Below are 19,116 nucleotides of genomic sequence, written 5' to 3'. Positions count from 1 at the left end.
TGGAGAGAAGCTGGGTTTCTAACGAAAGTGACCAAGAAGAAAGCCCACATCCTACGCTTCCTCCCACTTGTCACTTCTTTAGCTCTGGCTAGAAATGCTGTTTACTGTGCCTCCAAAAAGAAAACCTTTGGCCTACAGCTGCCTCACTCCTGACCTAGGAATACACCCAGAGACCCTGAAAACAAAGGTAATACAACAAAACCCCCAACAACCAAAATCTGAAGCCACAAATGTGAAATGAAGAAACTGCAGGTGGTGCAGGAAGCTGAGGAAATCCTGCTCCATGAAGAACTTTCACGCTGGCTGGCCACCTGCCCCGCTGCCCCCCACAAAGACAGCCCGCAGGTGTTGCTTTCAACGACCCCTAAGGCCCAGGTGAGGCCCCCAGGAAGCCACGGGGCAAAACTCCCAGGGGAAAGGACCATGATTGGCACAGAGGGCCCCTTGCGGGCCACCTGGCTGCTGCCTTCTTCGGAGGCTGCCCCTCCAAGTGTGACGCCAACCAGCAGGATGATAGCTACCCAGGGTGCTTGTCTGCTAGAAATGCAGGCTCTCGGGCCCCACCCTGGAAGCAGCATGGGTGCATTAACAAGATGCACGGAGTCTGTGGGAGAAGCTGAGTGTAGGGCCTGGGTGGAAAGGGGCAGAGGCCTGGTCCCCCGGAGCCAGCACACTGGGGGCTCCCCTGGGGCCTGAAGCCTCTGGCCTTAAAGAGAGAAATCTAGATGCCTCACCACTTCCTCCTTCACTGCTGCCCCACATAGCAGTGTGCAGGTCAGTCCCCCGGTCAGTTTCCTGCCCAACCAGGAAGGAGCAAGGCCTTCGGACCCCACGTGGTTCCTGATCTGCCAAACACGGTCAACAGTGCCCATCTCAGTGCCGCCTTGAGGGTTCAAACGGAAGGACAATAACTGTAGCTCCTGCCCACGGGTCCCTGGCCTGCCCTTCAACCGCATGAGCCGTGCCTACCCTCAGATAAGCTGGACCAGTCCCACAAGTGCATGGCCTGCACTGGGAAGGTGCCTCTTGTTGCCCCTGCCCTTGGATCTCTGCCGCCCAAACTTGGGCTCTCTGGGGAGTGTGGCTGAGTGAGGGGGACTCCCAGCCACGTCCTAAGCACACCAGTCGTTACAATCACAAGGATATGTTATGGGATAGAATGCAAAGACTTCGAAGAGAAGTCTTCAAAGAAATTTCCAGTAAGTTAGCCGGCTGCTTCGGGTACACAGGCTGGGAAAACCTGCAGGGAAGCGGCCGCCTGGGTGAGCATTTCTCTGCCTTTGGAGACTTCAGGGAAAGGGTTTGAGGAGCACTGCCTTCTCCCATTTCCCTGAAACCAAAGTGGCGGATGGCCTGGCCCCCCAGGGTGCCACAGTGATCCCTCGGGCCAACCCACAGCCTTTGGGCTCCATCAAGTGATACCAGAGATCAGTCTCGAGGCTCCAACAAGATCTTCAAGGAAATCCATGCCCTCTGGAGGCTGTGTGAACTTAAAACAATTAGGTCCCGGGAACAGAAACAAGGACGCTGTGAATTTCTTCTGTGGTTCACTGTCCCACAGAAATCCTACCCACAGATGCCAGGCATTCTGGGAGGGCCAGGGGGAGGTGTAAATATGAAGGAAAAGAGCTCAAAAAATGAAAAGCTACAGCCTTTCCCTACCCACCAAACAGCCCAGGGCAAGGCCCCATCAAGGCCCCATCACCTGGACCACAGCCACGGAGGTCAGGGAACAGAGAACCACCCATCAGAAGTGCTGAGATGAAGGACCATGGGTGTGAGGAACCAAAGCCCGGGACATCAGCTAAAATTTAAAACTGCGCCCAGGCAGCAACACAAGCAGCTCCTGGGCAAGCTCACCAGACGTTAGGCAGCCTGTGGGGGGAGGGGGTTCAACTGGCAAATTTCGTGCAGACCAATGTGGGCAAGGGACACAAACCTTAACCAGGCAACCACTCCAAAGGCTTTCCAGAGACGGACAACAGAATCAGAGAGCAGAAGGGCTCAGAGAGGTTCAGGAACCTGGGTGTGCTCACAATGCCTCCAGAGCCAGGATGGAACTGAGGTGCACTGAAGTCCACCCTCCACTCTCTCCCCTTGACTTCTGGTCATTCCATTCCAGGTCACCCTCTTCAAAAAGAGCCACTGGCTGCCACACAGAACTAGCCAGGCTGACTGAAATTAGCAAACAGAGACAGCCCAGCTACGCGAGGGTCACAGGGAATCCCACCCACTGCCGGGGTCCGCAGTAAATGAACACCGGAGGGGTTCCCTCATCCTCCTCTCTCCTCTCCTCTCCTCTCCTCTGACCGTCCTCCCCGTGGTGGAGGCACTAATGAGCAGGAGCAAGGGAGGGCGAAGGGCTGTGTAAACCTAGCAGTGGGCACGCCAGCCCCACTAGACACGCAGGCAGCCAGGTGCGGACGGGGCTCCAGCAGCAGGAATGCTGCCTGCTGGAAGGGTAGAGCCCACAAGGAAGTTCTGAGGTCCAAGGACAAAGCTACAGTCAGGACTTGCCCTGGCTGCCAACCCTGACCCCATAGCACTGGGGATGCTTGGAGTGGGTGGGGGCAGAGGCTCTCACCCTGGGGCCACACAGGCTCTAGGGCACGATCCTTGGCAGCTCAGGACCCAGGGAGAAGCCTTTTTGTGGCGCCCTCAGAGGAAGGGCTGTGAAACAGCTGAGGGGCAAGTTGGGCTGGAGACCAAAGACCAGCCACAGGTCCCGACACCCAGCAATAGCTAACAAGCATCACCCAGGTGCCAGCTCTGTGCTGGGTACCAGCTAGGCCAGCAAACCAGACTTGCTCCCTTGCCTTCAAGGAGCTTATGGTTCAGTTGGCGGTACATGCAATAGACAAACAAGTAAATAGATACTAAGTTAAACCACATAAAACTGCGATTTTTGTAGGTCAAAATTGGTCAAGTGTTAACAATTTCATACGGTTCAACCTAATTAGAAGTTGTCTTGAATACCACGAAGAAAACCAACAGAAAGAAGTAATTAAGAATAACAAGAGGGGGCTTCCTTGGTGGTGCAGTGGTTAAGAATCTGCCTGCCAATGCAGGGGACACGGGTTCAAGCCCTGGTCTGGGAAGATCCCACATGCCGTGGAGCAACTAAGCCCATGCGCCACAACTACTGAGCCTGTGCTTTAGAGCCCGCGAGCCACAACTACTGAAGTCCACACGCCTAGAGCCCGTGCTCCGCAACAAGAGAAGCCACCGCAATGAGAAGCCCGCGCACCGCAACCAAGAGTAGCCACCGCTTGCCACAACTAAGAGAAAGCCTGCGCACAGCAACAAAGACACAATGCAGCCGAAAATAAAAATAAATAAATTTATTAAAAAAAAAAAAGAAGAATAACAAGAGGGGCTTCCCTGGTAGTGCAGTGGTTAAGAATCCACCTGCCAACGCAGGGGACGTGGGTTTGAGCCCTGGTCTGGGAAGATCCCACGTGCCTCGGAGCAACTAAGCCCGTGCATCACAACTACTGAGCCTGAGTTCTAGAGCCCGCGAGCCACAACTACTAAAGCCCGTGCGCCCTAGAGCCGGTGCTCCACAACAAAGAGAAGCCACCGCAATGAGAAGCCCGCGCACCGCAACTAAGAGTAGCCCCCACTCGCCACAACTAGAGAAAGTCCACGCACAGCAGCGAAGACCCAACGCAGCCAAAAATAAATAAATAAAAGAAAAGAGGGGCTTCCCTGGTGGCGCAGTGGGTGAGAATCTGCCTGCCAATGCAGGGGACACGGGTTCGAGCCCTGGTCTGGGAGGATCCCACATGCCGTGGAGCAGCTGGGCCCGTGAGCCACAATTACTGAGCCTGCGCGTCTGGAGCCTGTGCTCCGCAACAAGAGAGGCCACGATAGTGAGAGGCCTGCGCACCGCGATGAAGAGTGGCCCCCGTTTGCCACAACTAGAGAAAGCCCGCGCACAGAAACGAAGACCCAACACAGCCATAAATAAATAAATAAATAAATAAAAATTTTAAAAAAAAGAATGAGAGGCTCAACCCACCTAGACAGGGAGGCTGGGACCACAGCTGCAGATGGGAGGGAACAGGGAGCCAGGGTATAGAGAGTGGAAGGCAGATATCAGGACCAGCTCTGTGAGGGAGTGAAGCTCAAAGCTACCAAGAAGGGAGACGCAGAGAAGAAGCTGCAGCCCATTCCCCAAGACCCCCAAACATCAGCAGTCAACTGAGCGCAGGAGTGGAGGACCCCACACCTCTGAGGGCCACCAGAAGCCCCTCCAGCTAGGTCTGTGTGACAGAGTCTGCTCCCATGAGGGCAGAAGACAGCTGTGAGTGAAACCACAACAAATATCATGCACATTCCTGGACTGATTGCTCTAGTCGCTCTGAATCTTCACCCCTCCCTGTCTCCTCCCACTTTGCCGTGTAACCCACAGGGCCCTGCCCCCTCTCAGACTGGGGTGGGCTGCTGTGACCTGCTTTGGCCAATGGATGTTAGCGAACATGAAGCAGAGACCTGAAAAAGAACTACGGTGCTTTCGATCTGCCATCGCCATGAGACGTGAATGCCCAGGCCAGCTTGCCAGTCCCAGGAGGAAGATCAGCAAGCAGATGAGAGATGAGTCACCCCAGTCACCCTCACCGGGCCACCCTAGACCAGACAACCCCTGGACATATCACTGAGCCAGCCAAGGTCAGCAGAGCCGCCGGGCCGACCGTCCTGGACGGCCGAGCCATCAGCGCGCAGAGCTGTTTGTCACTGAGGTTTCGTGGTTGGTTGTTACACAGTGTTACTGTGGCAACACAGTAGGTGCTCAGTATGTGTCAATTAGATAAATAAGTTCCAATTTCATTTCTAAAAATTTAATGGTTTAATAAATTATCGATTGTGCAAACTACGGTACCTTCTATACAAGTTTTCTACAAAAACGTATCTTGCGCTGTGAATCGACCGCTCCATCAACCGTACAGGCAATGTCTACAAGAAAACAAAAAGTGATTCACTAACTCAGGCAAAGAGGAAGGGGTCAGGAAGCCTTGAAGAATGCCTGTTGCTCCCCCTGCCTACGGTCTATGCTGAATACAAGAATTGAGAAGCCTCAGGAGAGGGAGGTGGACACCAGAGAACCGTGTGTCCCACGTTAGGCTCCCTGGGCCCTGGACCCTCCCCATACCATACCCTGAAGCTCAGTGGTCAGTGCAGCAAGGCCAGGCGGAGGGCCTGTCAGCAGCAGCCTCCTTCACAGGAGGGGTGAGGCTCCACTGGACTGTGGGTTTGGGGAAGTGCTAGAAAAACTGCCAAGTGCCCCCCCGGAAAGTGGTGGCAAGCACAAAGTGTGGTGATTATCATGGACCTAAATAGGATGCATTTGCTTAAGCAGAGGCAGAGCTCCGAGAGGGCTGGGCTGTGGCTTTATGGAACCCCACCAGCACGCCTGCCAACTTCACCGCCTCCTCACAGGGCTGGCCGGGGATCACTGCTGCCCTTCAAAACTGGAAAGGGCTGTGCCCAGGAAGAGGGAGGACGACACTGACGTGGCCCCTCTCTGCCAGCATGCACACACCCTCCACAGAAGGCCTTTCCCTTTGTCCACAGTGTCCCATTGGGAAGCCGGAGGTGCTCTTACTCTTGACACCAAGTGGGCAAACACTGCTCTCACTGAGCCTGGCCCACAGCACCCAACGGGACCTGGACCAGCAAATCAGAGGCTGATTTAAAGCCATAACCCAGGAATTTCCTGACTCTCCTATTTGTCTATCTGTCCATCTGCCTTCTTTTCTATTTTTCAGTCCTCTCCTTACTTATGACTCTCTGCTGCCCATCTTTTGCTAGTTCCCCATTTATCCCTCTCTCCTTCTCCTCTTTCCTCATCTGTCCATCTCTCTTTCTCTGCCTCCTTCCTGATAGATTTCCTTAAACAGAGGAACACACATACAGCCCATTCTATTCAGATATATTAGATACAATTTACATTTGCAATCGAGTGCCCACTCAGGAAAAGTAGGGTGCATGCCAACCTCAGACCATACTCTGACATGTATCTTTTAGACAGATTTTTGGGGAGATAGAAATTCATACGGTTCTGCTCATATCTTTTTCTAATATTAAAAGACACAGATTTGTAGAAGAATGATAGCTATGGTTGCAAGTGCCCAGCCTTGCATCAAACCACTGAATGGCTGTGTCAGAGAAACTGGCCGATGGATCTCCTGTCTCCTTCAAGGAGAGCCTCCAAAGCCAGTCTCTTAGGTTGTACTTGCCATTCTGAACCACAGGTGCCAACCGGATCTCTCAGTCAGCCTTTCTTCTAAGAGACTCTGCCCCTACTCACACCCCGCTGATCGAAGGGGCCTAAGTGGCCGTGTTTGTGACCTGCCCCAATACCTGACTGGACCAGGGTTGGACACCTGACCCAAGCTGAGCCAATCAGATTCTTTCTCTCAAGAACCTGAACTGAGAATGCAAACAAGCCTTGTGAAGGTTAGATCAGCAGTTCTCATGCAAACAAATTTGCAAACAAATAAGGGATGGGTTAAAATCACCTGGAGAGCGTGATAAAACCCAGATTGCTGGGCCTCACCCCAGAATTTCTGATCCAGCAGGTCCAGCCTGGGGCCAGAAAATGTGCATTTCTAACAAGCCTCCAGGTGCCGCTGCCGCTCCTAGGCCAGGGACCACACTTTGAGAAGAACTGAGTTAAAGGGAGCCGAGCCCAGGAGCAGTCGGGTCAGGAAGACTCGGGCTCACACGGCATCATAGCAAGTTCTTGGCTACCTGAGGTTGGTGGGTGGGGGCACTGGAGGCTGGTCCTCAGAGAGCTGTAGAAACAGAGACCTTGGTCCCAGAGACAGAGAAGGCTGAGCAGCTCTGAAGGCCCAGCGGGGCTTCCTTGTGAGGTTTCCCTTCCTGGCAACCACGCGCCACTCATTTGAAGAAAACTGTGTTTAAGAAGGTTGAAACCAAGCATCTGAAATGTACCTGAGGACGAGTGTGCTGGTCCAGCATGGTAAGCTGCACATATGTCTGCAGCGTGAGGCCCCATCGACAGGCGTCCTGGTACATCAGACCCTAAAGAGGGGAGAATGCAGTGCTGTATCTGTAGGACTCCCAGCCCGGTCACAGAGTGGACAGAGACAGACACTGGAGCAGTTACAGTACAGCCTGGGAACAGCTGTAACAGAAGCCTACATAAAGTCCCAGGGAGCATTCGTTCAGGCATTCAATCATGTTCCCTGAGCCCTGCAGCCTGCTCTCTATCCGGCAGCCAGGGAGCCTGTTACACTACAGGAGCCAGTTATCGTCACTCCCCTGCTCAGGACCCTCCCTGGCTTCCCACTGCATTCACAATGAAATCCAAAGCCCTGACCAAGGCCCACAGGGCCCTAGACAATCACTTCCATCTTCTCTTGTCTCCAACCATTCTTCCTTTGGCTCTGTGAGCTTGCAACCACATGAGCCTCCTTAGCGTTACCCAAACAAACACCCAAGTGCGATTTCACCTCAGGGCCTCTGCATCTGCTGTGCCTTCTGTCTGAACACTCTCCCCCAGATACCTGCACTGCTCACTCCCATGCTTTGTTTAGGTTTCTGCTCAAATGTCACTTTGTCAGAGATGCCTTCCCAACCATCCTCTCTAAAACAGAATACATCCCCCCAATCACTCTCTACTGCCTGTAGATACAAAATACTTCCTGCTCCATGTTCCACTTGCTAATAATCCTATTCTGCTCTTTTCCACATTTTTGCTTCTTTTTCTCTTGGTGCTAACTAATGAAACTCCGGTGCTCTGCATTGAAAACTGCAAACTCCTAACTGCGGGTGAAAGAATCTCAGAAAAGTTAGGAGAAACACTCCCTCTTGCCTGACAGCTGCAGAAAAAAAGACCTTTCTGCATCAGAAAACCGATTCAGATAAAGTGATGAACTGAGACTTTTCACAAAACTATCAGTCTTGCTCCTCTGTCTAGAGTGGAAACTTGTGTAAAAATATCTAATTCTATTGTTTTTTTAATTATAAAACTGTCATTGGCAATGCTCTTTGTGCCACGGTACTCAGACTTCTGAGACTGGGACTGGGTCCTGTGAATGTCACCTCTAACCCCTAACGTCTGCAACTCTAGTTGTCTTACATAACGATCCAGCCCTGGTTCCTCCTGGTTTCCTAGAAGACAGGAATGTTTCTGAGCTTCCTTGTTATGCCCACGACTGGCATTCCATCTTCTCCCTGAGAAGGTGAAACTCTTTTCCCATCTGAGAGGTGAAACTCTTTTCCCATCTCTGGGATTCTTTATTCAAAAGCTCTGAGAGGTTTTGCCTTATTTAAATAATATCCTTTTACCTGCTTTAGATGCCTTCTTGGCTCCTGTCACCACCCGCCGTATCACACACTTTTTAATTGCCTTCTGCCTCCCCACACTGGGATATTAGGGCCAGCAGAGCAGAAGCTTCGAGGTGCTCACCGCCCCAGCGTCTAGAATAGTGTCTGGCACGTGGCAGGCATGCAGTGAATACTGGCTGAATCAAGCAGTGAACAAGCACCTACTAAGTGCTCAGCACTGTGCTATGTTCTAGCAAAAAACGGTGAGCCAAATTAGACACACTCCCTGCCCTTAGCAGAACTCAGAGTCTAAAGAACCACACAAGGAGATGCCAGTTGTGTTGCCAGAAATGAGGGGACAGCACAGGCCCCCCCTAGTCCAAGGTTCAAACCTAGATCTGTCATTTACCAGCTGTGTGACCTTGGGCAACCTATTTCAGCCACGGTTTCCTTACCTGAAAAACGAAACTAATCGTTCCTCCATCATGGGACAGGAGCCCAGAACCAACATCCCTTTCTTGAGCTCACTCTTACAGGACCCAGACTCCACCCACCTCTTTCAAGCAGCCAGAGCTGAGCCTTCTGAACGGGGAAGGAGGTGGGAGGGGCACAGGCACATTACAGCCCCTACTTGCTAGGTCCACCCTTGGGAAAGCAGACTGGTAGCTTCAGGGTGAGCCTGAGGCAGCCCCTGGGCATTGCCAAGTGCAAACCCCAATCAGAGGTTTACCAAGGAAGCTAGTTACTTAGGGACAGGTCCTGGGGGGCTAGGCCTGAGGAGACCTGGGTTTCTTCTAGGAGAGGGTGGGGTAAGAATGAGCAGCAGGAGACGGGCCCCCCAGTAGCTGGGGCCGACCACTTGGGACAGTTTGGGATAGCTGACAGGAGGTCCCTGGGCTCCTTACATGCCCAGCCAGGCCTCAAAGAACCTGGACCTCAGACCATCGACATGCCACCATTTTCCCTTTGTCCCCTCCCTCTCCCCCACCACCCAGTGAAGAGCAAGGACACGTCTGGACAGGGTGCAGGCTCAGGCACCAGCAGCGCTGTTCCTGCACACTTAGGGGGCAGCTGGCGGTTCACGCGTCAAACAACACACTCACCAGAGGATTATGGCCTCGGACGTTTCTCCACTTGGGCACGGGCTCCGTTAACACCTGTCAGGAAAGAAAACATCAGAGAGCTGCTGCTCCTCAGTCTGAGCTCTGTGAAGGCTCCTGTTAGGGGTGGGATGGGGGAGAGAGTCAAGATTTGGGCACCCAGGGTGGGCCAAAAGAGTGGAGCAACCCTCCCTGCGAGGCCACAACTCCATGTAGACATGGCTCCAGGCGCAGCTTCGAGAAATGACTTGAGAACCACTCTGTCCACCCCTGTATACAAGCATATGCACACGCCACTTCTCCTGCTGCCACGGGAGCTCCCCGGGGGCAAGATGGGTTCTCCCAATCCCCCCTTCATGTGTTCCACCCTGCCCCTTACTGCCCACCACATCAGGAAGGCAGGGAGGTGAGAGAAGCCAAGAGGGAGGCTGCTTCTTGCACTTCAGGCTGCAGCCTGCACCCAGCTTCCGGCCTGAGGGCTCTCCAGCGACCTCGGCAGCGTGCTCTGCCTCCCTTTCCTCCCTCTGATCTCTGTGTTGGGCACAATGACGGCAAAGAGTCCTGTTTCTTTAGTAGCCTCCCTAAGCTGTGCAGGTGTGTACTGGAAAGGGTTTAAATGGTGTCCTTGGGACTTCCCTGGTGGTCCAGTGGGTAAGACTCTGCGCTCCCAATGCAGGGGGTCCGGGATCGATCCCTGGTCAGGGAACTAGATCCCACATGCATGCCACAACTAAGACCCAGCACAGCCAAGGTAAATAAATAAGTAAATGGCGCTCTTGGGGCCAAGATTTTGAGAATATCCGGATCCCTCTGGGGACTTTCAAGTCTATGTGAGTAGGTGCCACAGGGCACAAGAGACCAAAGGAAAGCACTGCATGGGACCCTTGAAGAGTAACCTCCCCCCACCTTTTACCCCTCTGTGCCTTTGCTCATGCTGTTGTTCTGCCCAGTATGCCCACCTCACCTCATTTCACCTCAACTTTCATTACATGGAAAACTCCTATACATCCTTCAGTATCCAGTTCAAATATCCCTTTCTCTGTGAATCATTCCCTGCTCCTCCCAACCTCCCTCTCCTTCTTCTGGGTCTTCAGCACTCTGGTCCTGTCCCCTGAGTAGCATATGCTGTACCACTCAGGCCCACCAGAGGCTGGGACACAGGCAGCCTCGACCTGTGCCCCATCTGTGGCACTGTCACTGAACAAATACTGAGCACCCACTGTGCCAGGTGCCACGCTAGGTACCAAGGATTCAGCAAGAGAAAAACCACCCCAGCCCTGCTTTCATGCTTTCAACTTTAAACTTACCGGGGAAGCAGACATTAATCAGGTCATCACAGAAAGCAACACATGTTTTCAAACCCCGAGAAGTAGTACAAAATAAGGATACAGAGGAGCCAGAAGGACCTACACCATGGAGGGTAACCTAGCTGGGGAGGTCAGAGAGCAGAGCTGAGATCTGAAGGCTGGGTGGTTTTCCTAAAGCCAAAAAAGCTCTGTGTACTATAGAGCCAAACAAGGGCCTGGCCCCTGCAGCCGACAGCCTGGGCCGGGACATGGCACCACATGCACTAGCCGTGCGACCCTGGCCAAGCCATGCCACCTTACTGAGCCTCAGTTTCCTCCTCTGCAACTGAAGTAGTAACAGGACCTGTCTCATAGCGACTACTCCTGTAAGGATGAAATCAATTAGATAATATAACGACGCCTCAACACAGTGCCTGGCATAGAGTATTACCCTCGTTAGCTGTTCACCCTCCTTGCTGATGGTATTGTTGTTGTACATTGGCTCCAAGGTGTTCAGTGAGAATACATGTGCTTCTAAAGTGTCAGCGAGAGTTACACAGCTCAGGACAGGTGTGTCGGGAGTCCTCAAGACGCCCGCCTCCCCGGGTCTGAGGATTCACTGGGAGGACTTACCAGATACAGCATATAGTCATACTCATAGCTAAGATTTATTACAGTGAGAGGTTACAAAGCAAAATCAGCCAAGGAAAAGGGTGTGTGGAGCAAAATCTGGGGGAAAACCAGGCACAAGCTTCCAAGGGGCCTCTCCCTCCTCTCACACAAGACGCACTCCCCCAGCAGCATTTCTATAGCGCAGGTCTGGTTTGCACCCTTTATAAATGCACCAAGCTTTTGCAGGTTCCTTCAAACCTGGTGTGGAAGCCGTACCTCGATGTCAGTTGTGTTGGAGAAGAACTCCAGGCATGTCGTCTTCCCACTTGCAATATTGCCCTCGACACAGATCTAGCAAAAGACAAACGCATGTTAGGACCAGAAATCGAGTGCCCGGGGGAATACCAGGAAGAATTTCTAGGGAAGGGCTCAGGTGAACAGCATAACTGGTTCAGCCCAAGACTTCAGTGTGTACACGAAAATCCCTCTGGAGGAAACCCCCAGGGTCCTGTTGTTAGTAATAACAACCACCCGATCTTTCCCCTCAGTGGCAGGCTACAGGCCCACCGCTGCTGGCCACCAGGCCACTGCCCTCCGGGACAGACACTCCCTTAGGTCAACCCCTAGACCCCACACAGCTTGCCCTCGGCCACGCTAGCTCTGCCCTTCCCTAGCTCAACCCCTCAGACTATTAGATTTTAGGCCTAAATGTCCTGCCTCCTTCACCAGAACCTAATGGCTTTCAGGTTGGGAAGCACGTGTATGTTACCTAGAACCTAATGCACTGCTCTGTGCAGAAAAATATGCTTGGCCGTGGACTGGAAGGTATGAGGACAGGAGAAAAGGACTAAGATGGGCAACATACACCAATCCTGCACTTAACCTTGCCAGAACCTGAGAAGCGGGTTCTAACATTTTCACAGAAGAGAAAAATGAGGCTCTCGAAGGGCATAAGGCAAGGAGTAGAGCTTGAACGTTCACTCTGCTCACACTAAGTGTACTGGGGGGAAGGGGTTGTCTTGGCACTGGTGGGAGAAGTCTACCCACAAGAAAGACAAGGAGCCTCCTACAAGTACCCACTGCAGGGAAAGAAAGCAACTGAAGCTGTGGTTCTCAGTCTTACGCATGTGCTACAATCACCTGGGAACTTTTAAGAATCCACACAAGGAAGCCACAACCCAGGCCAATTCTGGCATGATCTCAGGGTGGGACTCAGGCCTCAGTACCTTGGAAAGCTCTCCAGGTGATTTCAACATGGAGGAAGCTGAGTACCACGGACCCATGGCAGGGTTTCTCAATGACTGGTCCACAGACACCCTGCTCCAGAAGCACCAGCGGAGCACCCAGACCCTCTGAATCAGACTCTGGGTTGGGACCCTTGAACCTGCTGCCCAGCAATTCTGACAAGACGCTGCTCAGCCAGGACTGTTGGTGACACGGGCCAAATGGCTTTGGTTCCATCAGATCACGAGAGGAAATGGGCAGTTCCACATATGTGAGAAGACAAACGTGCCCTTGACAACACATATTACATGTCCCATGGGGTACACACAGCCAGAAGGGACCTGTCCTGCTGCACAGTGACCTTTACACCCAGGTTGGAAGCACCCACAGAGAAACGTGAGCCACTTAAGTGACTTGCCCCAAGTGCCAGGGCTGGCGGGGGAAAGAGCTGGAATTCACACCTAGGCCTGGCAACTCTCTTCTCATGACCCCAGTGGAGCCTCAGTCACACCCTGCATAAAACACAGGGGCACAGTGGGCTGTCTCACCTTGCCCCACCTCTACAAACTCTCCCCAGCAACTGAACTCTCAGTTGGCTGCGAAGATTTCCTCCTGCCTTGATCCTAACGACTACCTAGGAGAGCTGGACGGACAATCACAGTTCCAACAGAGGCCTGGCCCTCCAACCCGGGCTCCCTGTCAGCTTACTCCTTCAGCACAAGTAAACACAGTGAGTGTGCAAAAGGGAGATCCCATCAGGGCACCAGTGGATTTTATTTTTATTGTTGTTCTTTAAAGGAAACAACTTTTCCTAGATATTTAAAAAGAGCTCAACCTAGACATCATTCTGCACAGACTGTTTCTTTCCTGTTCATTGCAAGGAACGTGTTGTTCAGATGAGACATTCTTCCAAAACTATGTGTTCCTATTCCTACCACGAAATCCTGAAAGTTGGTAAATCTAGGGCCTTGGATTACCAACTGGTTTTCTCGTTAGACCAGGCAAGGCATGGAGAATCTCACCAAGTTCCCCTGTCATGGAGGGAAGAAAGAGGAGTCAAGCAAAGGAAGTCTTTAACTTTTTTTTAAAGTGATGTCTGAAAACATTGTAAGAGGAGTGCACACCCAATGAAAAAAATTGAGAAAATCATAAAGCAGAAAATACTGCCCATAATCCCACCACTGGGAGATAAACATCACTACATTTTAGTATATTTCAGGCAAGTACTGTTTTCTCTATACATTTCTCATCTTTGAGAGTCTTTCAACTGCTCACTGGAGGCCTTGCATGTGCCAGGCAATGTGGATTCAGGAGCCAGTCCCAGCACCCACTGAGTTCATGAGTGTGAAGATGGGGAGGAAAGTAAGAGGCAATTACAAGAAAAGATGTTCACCATGCCATGGGAGCACATGGCCAGCCAGGCCCACCACTCTGCTATTAGGCCTTGATTCCAACGTCCCATGATTATAACTGATGCTGTGATGCACCATCTATCCTTATTTTTAAATAATAACATCTCATCTTTTCTGAAAATAGACTTTAAGCATTCTCACAGTAAGAAATACGGAGAACTAAAAGAAGATAATAAAAATCACTCATAATTCCAGAGATAACCATCATTTAAATGTTTAATCAGAACCAAACTTTCCAGAGGCAAATAGGTTAGAGCCCCAAAGCCCCCACTGGAAGAATCAAAATATATATTGTCCTATTAAAGACCCTGAGAAATCTGCCATAAAAAGGAAACTTGCCCAAATGGCCAACAAAGTGGGGTACGTGCACAAAACGGAACACTATAGTATCGCTATTTGGCAAGAAAAAGAAATGAAGTGCTGATACATGCTACAACGTGGGTGCACCTCAAAAACATTTCGCAAAGAGAAAAAAGCTAGACACAAAGACCAAATACTATATGATTCCATTTTACAGGAAATATCCAGAAAAGGCAAATCCATAGAGACAGGAAGCAGAGTAGTGGTTGCCTGGATCTGGGGGAGTGACTGCAAATGGGCACGAGGTTTCTTTTCTGAATGATGGAAATGTTCTAAAATTAGACTGTGATGTTGCACAACTCTATAAATTTACTAAAAAAAATCATTAAATTGTAAACTTAAAATTAAGTGAATTTGGGGGTATGTAAATCATAACTCAATAAAGCCATTTTTTTAAAAAAAGGAACCCAGTTTATCTAACATTCAAAGAACTAAGAGAATCTGACTTTCCACCCTCACCCCCCAAATTCTCTCTCCCTCTCCCTCATACACACCCACTGTTATGACTTCCCAACTTTCCCTTAACCAGACTGACAATTTCTTTCCTTTCTTTCCCCTATGAACAGTTATTATTTCATTTGGATCATACTTTATATTTTTTTATTCTTTTCTTTTTCATCTCTTACATACTGAGTACCTTCCTATGTCATTAAATATTTTTCAAAAACATGATTTTGAATGGCTGAATAATATTCCATCATATAAGATATACCATGAATTACTGAAATCCCTACTGTTGGATGTTACATTCTGTCCAGTTACTTTTATTTTATTATAAAACTGTGTTGTGACACCCATTTTTTTGATATGATAAGTTGTGCTGTGGTGAACATTCCTGTACATAAATCCTTGTCATTGGCTCTGATTATCCCTTCAATAGACTTCTAGAAATATAATCACTGCATCAAAGGATAAGTGAGTTTTTATAGCTGTTGATGCATGATGCCAAATTACTCTCTAAAATGCTGACCCAATTCACACCCCTTTTAGAAGGATGAGAGTGAGCCTATTACCATACTGTGCCAATACTGGGCATATCCCATCCTAAATCTTCGTTAATTTCATTGTTAATAATAATAATGTCTATAAAATTAGCCCCTGTGGGTTCTGTACTTTGCAAACATTGTCACATTGATCCTCACAACAGTCACAGCTACGAATATTTGCACAGATGGGGAAACTGAAGCTCTAAGAGATTAAGGATTTATCCACCTCTACTAAAGAGCAGAGCTGGGACTGGAACCCAGGTCTGAGGTCTGATCCACAGCTTTCATCACTCCATCTCCCAAAGCATTCTTTCTCTGTTAGGGAGGTTGAGCACTTTCTTATGTTTATTAGCCATTAATAAATTCACTCAGGAAATGTCTGTTCAAACTTTGTTCACCTGAAAACATTAGTCACTTCTTTTTAACCCGACTTTGGAATTTACTTTGTAATTCTGTGGCGGTGACTCACTTCGCAGCTGCAGCTCAGCCCAGATATTCCCTGTCCTGTCCAATCCCATGGGATGTCCCATGGGCACCTCAATTTATCACCCCCCAACACCCACATATGGCTTCTCTTCCCGTTCCTGTCCTCAGGAAAGGCTGCACCATCCACCCAGACACCCTCAAGGCCCTGGATGTCTTCTCTCCTCACCCAGCAACTCAGCAATACCTCTGGGCCCCACTTCCTACTCACCTGCAGAACCTGGCCTGTCTCCTTGGCCCCTAGTTAAGGTCTCTAACCTTCCTTGTGGGAGCAACCTCCCTGCTGGCCTCTCCCCCTCCCGTCCAGCCCAGCCAGGTCCCTCATCCCCTATCCATGGTCCACCACCTCTTCCTGAGACGCAAACCAGATCACAGCTGGTAAAGTCTTTCAGTGGCTCCGGGCGCTGGGATCTGTCTCCGGTCCTGCTTCCCGACCCCCAAGCCCTCCCCAGCCACCTCTCTGGGACTGGCCACAAGCCTCAGTCTCTCATCCCTCTGTGACTTACCCCTGCAGTTCCCTCTGCTCCAACACTCCTGCCTCGCCCTCTCCTTCTCCCAGGAGGCCTCAAGTCTCCCCTCAGTCATCATCCTCTAGAAGCCCTGTCCCTACTCCCTGTTGTTCTAGATCCACCATTGTCCTATTCACTGCCATCCCCCCCCTCATCCAACCAACAGGCTCACTAACAGGGGCTGTTGGATTCCCAGGTCCCCAGGTCCACAAAGGAACTCAGAGGATTTGAATGACTAAGAGCAGCCCTGGGCCTGAATGCAGGCTCCACACCACTTCCCATGGACCACCTACTGTGTGTCTGGGGGTAACAGACCACACCCAGAAAGCACCTAGGACAGGGCAGGCTCACAACAATGCTAGCTCAATAATTAATAGTACAATACTGCATCAATTCCCATCCAGCTTAACTTACCAACCCCTTCCCTCTGCTATGATGCCTATGCCATACCCCACCCCACCTCTAGTTTCAACAAACTTCCATAAATCTCAAGCATTTCATCACCAGTCCTCTCCGTGTGACTTCACTCCTTCCCAGGCCCTCTCCATCACCCCAAATACCCCAGGGGGCCTCCCCACACCTTCCGCCTTCTGCATATCCCAGCCAAGGTACTCCTGACCACACCCTCCAATCAAATCCCTTTCCAGCCATATCTACCAACTTCCAGCTCCCTTAAGGAACTGAGCCTCTGGATCAACGGTGACCGAAATACTGCTCCCCACCACAGCCAGCTAAAGTCTTAAACATCCCATGGGCATGTCCAGTTTGACCCTTCCTTGACCTTCAACCTCACACCAGCCACAGTCCCACCCCAGAGGTAGCACCTCAAAGTCACTGCACTGGTGGAACCCTTCTCTGTGGACCCCCATGAATTCTCTGTTATCCCTCCCCCACCCACCAGTCTCAGCATTGGTATTCTGGGGGCAGCGGTCAGCAGACCTGCCCTCACAGCCAGGCTGCCACCCACTAACCCAGTCAAACTAAACTTCCACTCTTCAAATCCCCTTGTAATCATTCATCAAGCTAATAGTCCAAATCCACCTAAAGGCTATGAATACATGTATTCTCCCACCTATGTAGATTCTCAGGAAGGACATTAACAGAAACTGGTTACAGAGGTGGTCTCTGGGGAAGGAGTCCAGGGCCCAGGAGTGGAGACAGACTTCCTTATCCCTGGAAATCCTCTTGTATTTGTTTTTTTAACTATGTGCACATATTCCTTCACTCCCCTCCTCAAAACATGTGTGTATTATGCGTGTGTGTGTATTACACATATATAATCCTACACTGGAAAGAGTGCACATAAGAGGGAGACTTACCACTGATTTTTTCTCTTTTTCATTTTCTCTATCTTTATCTAGAAAAGAAAGGAAATCAATTTTTTAACTTAGTTTTAAATAGCTCACTCTTCTTTGTCCTAATTTTCTAAACCACGACAAAAACAGTAATTTTTATGCTTGCTCCCTGGCCTAAAAACGTTTTCCAGTGACACCTGGGACCCTCCCTATGTGGACGGAGGCAGGCCCACCACTGCTATCTACCTGTGTGACACTGAAACTGCCGCCGGGGTCCTGTTGGCACGTCAGGGCCCCAGTTGTGCTCAGCTTTGGTCACTTAGTATATTCTGCTTTCCGTTTTCCACACATTTTATATTTATGATCCTCACTGATGGGTGTCCAGCTAGTTAAAACGCAGAGTGACCTCCACTCGTAGCTCCGGTGTAAGAGGGGTTGGCGGGCGAGCCACTGAAACCCAGGGGTGGGTTTCAGCACAGGACTCAGGCTTCTCCTGCAGGCCCGGGGCTGACATCGCGGCCCACCCACCCCACAGGGGTTCTCAGGTGCCACTGAACACCCCGAGGCCAAAGAACGCCAGAACTTGGCCACAACAGGGGCTCTCACTTCTGAAGGGGAGGGTCTCCACTCCCAGCAGGAGAAGGAGCGCACCGAGCCTAACCCACCCACCGCTCGTCGGCATCTCCCCCAAGGCCAAAAGAATGGGCCCAGGAACCTTGGGGGAGGGGGTTCTTTCCGCTCTTTAGAGGGCTCCCCAGCTCGGGACAAGAGTTGGGCCCGGAGCCCCAAGGCCCCACCCGCTCCCTGCCGGCTGGCGTCTGGGACACCAGCCAGAGACCGCCCCGCCCCTCCCCCCAGGCCGCCCGAGGAAACCCCGGCGCCTCGGAGAAGGGGTTTCGGGTTCAGGCTGGTTCCGCGAGCTGAGGGCGCGGAGTGGGACTGAGGGCCGCCTCCGGGACGCCAGCGAGGGGGACTGAGAGACGCGTTACCCCGAGGCCAGGCCCAACGCTGCGCCCCTAGCGACCCCGGGCTGGAGGCGGGGCTCCGGGGCCTGTCGCGGCGCAGCGCCCGGGAGGCCCAGCTCCGCAGCGGCCGCAGCAACATTGCCCCGCGGGCGAATCCAACGGACCCGACCTTCCTTGCGGCGCACTTCGGCGCGAGCGCGGCCCAGCGACTGGGCCCGCCTCCACGCCCCGCCTCCAGCCCCGCGCCCGCCCCGCCCTGCCGGCTCTTAAAGAGACCCCGTCTCATTTCACCCTCTCTCGGAGAAGGTGAGGGGTTCGCCCTTTGCAGCCTGGAAATCTTCCCGCCAACGAGACGCTGGCAGAATGAACCCATGATTTGGCAAGACTCGGGGCATGGGTGGCCAATAACACCAGCGACTGATTGGTTAATTAACTATTGGAGATTAGTTAATTGAGCATCTGTTGTATCCAGGCACCTGTCACGCAAGGTGTCATTTATTCTTCCCAACAACCATATAGGTGGATATTGTCAATCCCATTCTCCGGGCTGAGCTGATCCTTGGAAACTTAGGTAACTCGTAAAAAGTGA

The 19,116-nt window shown here is 51.5% G+C and overlaps 1 protein-coding gene across 7 annotated transcripts in view; it reads right to left on the bottom strand.

Annotated features, from left to right (window-relative positions):
* Positions 1-18,721, bottom strand: part of TK2 (thymidine kinase 2) — a 29,280-nt gene extending 10,559 nt beyond the window's left edge. For 5 of the 7 annotated variants that reach the window (XR_009006052.1, XR_452541.2, XR_009006053.1 and 2 more), the window contains exons 1-6: positions 18,552-18,721; positions 17,587-17,624; positions 11,570-11,644; positions 9,399-9,452; positions 6,958-7,047; positions 4,883-4,956 (exon numbers count right to left, since the gene is read on the bottom strand). Coding sequence is in view for 3 of the 7 variants with exons in the window: in XM_007198056.2 (XP_007198118.1) it covers positions 4,883-4,956; positions 6,958-7,047; positions 9,399-9,452; positions 11,570-11,644; positions 17,587-17,624; positions 18,552-18,666 (446 nt within the window). In the remaining 4 variants the exon portion in view is untranslated. Of the gene's footprint in view, positions 1-4,882; positions 4,957-6,957; positions 7,048-9,398; positions 9,453-11,569; positions 11,645-17,586; positions 17,625-17,808; positions 18,013-18,551 lie in introns of all 7 variants that reach the window. The other 2 variants (XM_057533887.1, XM_007198057.2) reach the window with 2 other exon arrangements.
* Between the last annotated feature and the right edge of the window lie 395 nt (positions 18,722-19,116).

The sequence above is a fragment of the Balaenoptera acutorostrata genome, chromosome 19 (assembly GCF_949987535.1).
Source record: "Balaenoptera acutorostrata chromosome 19, mBalAcu1.1, whole genome shotgun sequence".
Taxonomy (NCBI): domain Eukaryota; kingdom Metazoa; phylum Chordata; class Mammalia; order Artiodactyla; family Balaenopteridae; genus Balaenoptera; species Balaenoptera acutorostrata.
This window is presented reverse-complemented; position numbering and strand designations above follow the sequence as displayed.